This window comes from Suricata suricatta, chromosome 8 (genome assembly GCF_006229205.1).
Source record: "Suricata suricatta isolate VVHF042 chromosome 8, meerkat_22Aug2017_6uvM2_HiC, whole genome shotgun sequence".
Lineage (NCBI taxonomy): Eukaryota > Metazoa > Chordata > Mammalia > Carnivora > Herpestidae > Suricata > Suricata suricatta.
Window position 1 is genome coordinate 28,607,243 of NC_043707.1, and position 4,936 is coordinate 28,612,178.

A 4,936-nucleotide genomic window follows, 5' to 3' on the forward strand; every position below is an offset into this window, starting at 1 on the left:
GTTCCGCCTCTTATGCAAGCCATTTGCCTCAGTTCCCCCGTCTCTAAAGGGCGGGCAATGGAGAGCGGTTGGAGATGAGCTCTCTAGTTTCCCCTGGCTCTTTCTAGACCCAAGACATCAGGATGGGTAAGAGGTGCACCGCCCAGCCTGCCTGGGCCCCCGGCGGTGGAGCACGATGCCACCAAGCTGGCGCCTAGACGACTGTGTTCACTTTTGGCGCCTCTCTGCGCCCGCCCAAGGCACAGAAAAATATGGCACCCTACCAAGGAGGTGCGTGAGGGCAGAGGAGCCGGCCAGGTGCGGGGTGCGCGCTGCCCAAAGGTAGGGCTCCTCGGCTTGCCCAAGGACCTGCTCCCGCCCAAAGTCCAGAACATTCCAAACGGCGGGGTTTGGACTCCCAGAGACCCAGGACCCTGACTCTCCACTAGGATTCCGTGCCGGGGCGGGGGACTCTGGGCGGTGCTTCGCGAGGGGCGTGACCAGGGCATTGGGTGGCTCCGCCCGGGGCGTGGCCGAGGAGCAGCTCTCTCGCCCGCCTGCGCGGTGGCTGAGGGGACTACGTGATGACGCAAGAGGCGGAGCTGGGGGAACAGACTGTACTATGGGATTACGTAAGGATACGATAAAGGGGGCGGGGAGCACCTCGGTAGTGGCGGGGTGGAAAGTGGAGCTGCATCGGAACTGGGCAGGGTTCTGAGGGAAGCCGGGAGGCGGAGCCAGGGGACAGGAAGAGGTGCGCGCCTGGTAGCTACTCCCGGGCATGCTCCGCTGGGCCCACTCCTGGAGGCTCCCCCTTAGGGGGCTTGGTCCCTCCAGTCTCAGCTTCTCCAGTGTGCCGGTCGCACCCAGCAGCAGTGGCCGAAGCGGCACCGAGCGGAGGTCAGTCAAGGGCGCCATGTGGGAGGCTGTCCCTCGCGCCTCCCCGTCAGCCCGGCCCCGCCTCCTCCGTTCACGCCCGCCCCCAGGCCACTCCCCTAAACCCCTTCCCCAGCGGCTTAGACCCCTCCTCCATCCTTACTCCTCCCGCCAGGTCGGTCCTGCTTTCCTACAAGCTTCTGGACGGAGAGGCAGCTCGCCCGGCCCTCGTGTTTCTGCACGGGCTCTTCGGCTCCAAAACCAACTTCAACTCCATCACCAAGGCCCTGGCCCAGCAGACTGGCCGAAGGGTGAGCTTCCGGAGAGGCGGGATCCCTCGGGAGGTGGGGCCTGGCCGGGCGGGGCTAGGGAGATAGCCCAGCCGGGGCCAGCTTTTCTGCCCTCACTACTGGACACCTGGCGAGGAGTGGCCAGTCTCTCTAAGCAGAAACGAAGAGGTTGACTCTATAAGATGGAGGCCGCATGGTACACCGTAGCTCTATGTGGACCCCATTCATTCCCTCGTGCTTGCATCCATCCAGTCCTTCATTCGTGTTATAGATCTCCAAGCTAGGCTCGCTGTCCAGGGCCTAAGCCCCAGCACCCTCCCTGCCAAGGGGGCCAGCCCTTGTTTGTTCACCAGGGTTGGTGGAGCTTATCACCTTTCACAGCAGACCATCCTGCGCTCCAGCTATTTTTCACTTCAGGATCTTTCCCCAGGCTCTCTACTCCCTTCAGCCTGCAGGGATCCCATGCCTTAGGCTGTCTATGCCCTAAATGTGGATGTCAGCTCTTTCCACCCTCACTCCACTCTGCAGGTGCTAACAGTGGATGCTCGGAACCATGGTGAAAGCCCCCACAGCCCAGACATGAGCTACGAGGCCATGAGCCAGGACGTGCAGGATCTCCTGACCCAGTTGGGCCTAGTGCCCTGTGTCCTCATTGGCCACAGCATGGGAGGCAGGACAGCCATGCTGCTGGCACTCCAGAGGGTGAGCTGTCCCCATACAGGGCTTCCTCCCATCCAGTGTAGACCCTGAGTACCCAGCAGGTGACCTGGCACTCAGCCGAGCCTCGGACAGCCAAATTCAGGATCTGGGAACTACGCCTTAGACCCGTGGTGCCTGTCCCGAGGCTGGCCCCACGCCTGGTTCTCTCACACAGCCAGAGCTGGTGGAACGCCTGATTGCTGTGGACATCGGCCCAGTGGGGACCACATCCCACTCAGACTTCCCATCCTACATGGCAGCCATGAGGGCTGTAGACATCCCAGATGAGGTGTCCCGCTCCTCTGCCCGAAAACTGGCCGATCAGCAGCTCAGCACTGTTATCCAAGTAATGTACCCATGTCCTGGGCGGTGTCATGGGCTGGGACCTGTCACGGGAGGAGTGGCAGCCCCAGGCCTCTCACGGAGGTTCCCCTCCCACACCCCACTCCTGGACCCCTACAGGATATGGCCGTGCGTCAGTTCCTGCTCACCAACCTGGTGGAGGTGGATGGGCGCTTCGTCTGGCGGGTGAACTTGGAAGCACTGGCCCAGCACGTGGACGAGATCTTGGCTTTCCCACCACGACAAGAATCTTACCCTGGGCCAACCCTCTTCCTCCTGGGAGGAAACTCTCAATATGTGCAGTAAGCCAGACTGGGAGGTGGAGGGGCAGGCCCCACTTACCCAGGCCCCTGCCTGAGGATCCTGCCCTTGGGGAGGGCTTCGGTGTGGGTGGGGACAGTGCTGAGAGTTCCGAAACACCACTGGCATGTGGGCTCACGGAGCTGTCTCCTCCCTGCTCTGCCTCCACTTCTCTCTCTCCCCATCTTCCCACTTCTACCTCTTCTGAGCAACCTTCTCTTCGCCGGACAGTCCCAGCCACCATGCTGAGATCAGGCGGCTGTTCCCTCAAGCCCAGATGCAGACCGTGCCCAATGCTGGCCACTGGGTCCATGCTGACCGCCCACAGGACTTCATGGCTGCCATCCGAGGCTTCCTGGCCTAAGAGTCGCAGGCGAGAGGAGGCAGGAAACCCCAGGCCTCAGGGCTCCACAGCCTCTTCCATGTTTCCACACAAAAGGACTCAGGTGGGCACTGAGAGAGCACGAGAATCCAGAGAGGGTCAGACCTCCAGCTTTAATGAATAAACACATTGCTCCCAAAGTCCCAGCCTGAGCTCTGTGTCACCGCCAGCGTCCCCACTGACCCAGGAGGAATCGGACCCAGGGGGCCCTGCCAGTTCCGGGGTTCACGGGGGCTCCCTGAGTGCCCCTGGACTCTCTCTGCAACTGACTCTTGACCTGCTGTCGCACCAGCTGCTGCATGTCCTCCTGGGGGGCAGGAGAGCAGGTTCAGGGCCAGCCCTGTGCCCTCTTCCCCATGCCTCCCAGGCCCGGTGGCGTTCCCTCCCTACCTCCCAGGCCTCCACCTCCTGCCTCAGCCTCAGTTTCTCCTCCAGGACCTCCAGGAGCTGGGCCTCCACAGCTTGCAACTTGGCTTTGCATGTGTCCAGCTCTGCCTCCACTGCCTGCTTCCTGCAGGCAGCAAGGAGAGCAGCCTGAGCTTGAGCCCTACAGATCTGCTTCTGGGCCCTGGGTGGGAGGGGTCGGGAGGGGCAAGTGTGGCCACAGTCCCCTCCCTCGTGACAGGGCAAGTATGTATGTGGCTTTCCTTCCAGGAATGCCTGACTTCTCACAATCTTTCCTCTAGCAGGACAGAGCCCCAAGGGTGAGCCACCCGCTGGCCTCCCCATCCCTCCACCAGCATCTGTCTCTCACTTGGCAATGGCTTCATCCCGCTCCTGGAGGACCTGGGCCAGCGAAGGCTCTGTCTGGGTGTCCCCCAGTTCTCCAGCAACTTGCAGTTCTGGGCTCTGTGGTAGGGTGACAGAGAAGGGAGCAGGGATCTGGAGCTTGTCTGGATGAGGTGGCCCACTCTGGACCTTCTGCCCTTGCCCGGGCTCTGATGCCAGTGTCAGGAGGTGAGGGGTCTGGAAAGTTCCGTTCCTGCCACCCGGTACCCATCTCACGGACCTCTGAAGGTCGGACAGGAAGACCTCTGCCTGGGCAGGTGTGGCCTCTGCCTGGCGCAGGGGTAAACAGAGGGGACAGGGTGTGCAGATCCACAAGGAAGAAAGAAGTTCTCACCCAACGCACAGGAAAGAGACAAAGGTGGGTTTGGAAGGACACTTACCCCTCTAGGGCCCCAGACAGAGAGGTGGCCTGGTGGTGACTGGAACTCCTGTCAGTGGGGTGGGGCAGGCGGACAACATGGCCCTTTGCCCTCCCTTCCGGGCTTGGCACTCCCAGTCAGTCAGGCCCCGCCCCCCTCTGGCCGGCTTCTGCCTCCCCTCCAGGCTCCTGGAACCTTCCCGCCCAGCCCAGAGCTTCCTCAGCCCCTTCCCGCAGTCACACGCGTCCTTCACCGCAAGGGGGCGCTTAAGCCACGTCAGAAGATGAGAACGAGGGACGAGCGGCCAGGACCAATTCGGTCCTGACCGGCACAGGTACCCCAGGGCCCTATCCTGAAGGCAGGCATCTTGGTACCTTGAATGGAATCATCCACACATATAACCCATCTTAGCAGAAAGCAGAAGGAAAAAAGTTTAACCATTCCTGGTAGAGTCCTAACATCGTAGACGTCCATCCTTCCTGGCACTGTGCTCCAGTAGGTTCCCAACATCCTAACCCTTGAGCGTGGTGGGGTCCACTGTGCCAGGGTTGTCTAGGCGGCCCCCGCCTCCCCCGATGCTCTCACTGAGCACACCTGTGACAATAAACGTGCTAAGGACTGTGTTCTCCACTGAGAAGCCTCTTCGGCAAGGTCATGTCTAGGGGATTAGATCCTCAACTCTGTCCTGAATAGTAAATATTTCCTCCAGGGAGGACCTGGGTGGCTCAGCTGGTTAAGGTTCAGACATGTGATTTCAGCTCAGGTCAGGATCTCACAGTTCTTGAGTTCGAGCCCCACGTCCAGCTCTGTGCTGACAACATGGAGCCAGCTTGGGATTCTCTCTCCCACCTCTCACTTCCTCTCCCCTGCTGATGCACTCTTTCTCTCTCTCAAATTAAACAACCTTAAAAAAAATTAAA

At 60.8% G+C, this 4,936-nt stretch overlaps 1 protein-coding gene and 1 long non-coding RNA gene across 2 annotated transcripts; one reads left to right on the forward strand and one right to left on the reverse strand.

Annotated features, from left to right (window-relative positions):
• Window positions 1-639: 639 nt before the first annotated feature.
• ABHD11 (abhydrolase domain containing 11) lies at window positions 640-3,008 on the forward strand. The gene is made up of 6 exons (XM_029949367.1): window positions 640-879; window positions 1,031-1,166; window positions 1,674-1,847; window positions 2,020-2,190; window positions 2,307-2,488; window positions 2,718-3,008. Exons 1-6 carry the CDS (start codon window positions 761-763, stop codon window positions 2,848-2,850), a joined length of 915 nt encoding a protein of 304 aa, XP_029805227.1. The 5' UTR covers window positions 640-760; the 3' UTR covers window positions 2,851-3,008.
• On the reverse strand, window positions 2,946-4,149 carry LOC115299840. Its single transcript, XR_003912359.1, has 4 exons — window positions 4,038-4,149; window positions 3,623-3,717; window positions 3,259-3,379; window positions 2,946-3,175 (listed from the first exon to the last, which is right to left on the reverse strand). It is a non-coding gene; the product is annotated as an uncharacterized LOC115299840 (long non-coding RNA).
• Window positions 4,150-4,936: the final 787 nt, after the last annotated feature.

What these genes read in the sequence shown, in the direction of transcription:
- ABHD11 (XM_029949367.1), top strand. Translation starts at nt 761, where the DNA reads ATGCTCCGCTGGGCCCACTCCTGGAGGCTCCCCCTTAGGGGGCTTGGT. An exon ending in CCCAGCAGACTGGCCGAAGG is followed by an intron (nt 1,167 to 1,673) that starts GTGAGCTTCCGG and finishes TCCACTCTGCAG; the next exon opens with GTGCTAACAGTGGATGCTCG. An exon ending in TGCTGCTGGCACTCCAGAGG is followed by an intron (nt 1,848 to 2,019) that starts GTGAGCTGTCCC and finishes TCTCTCACACAG; the next exon opens with CCAGAGCTGGTGGAACGCCT.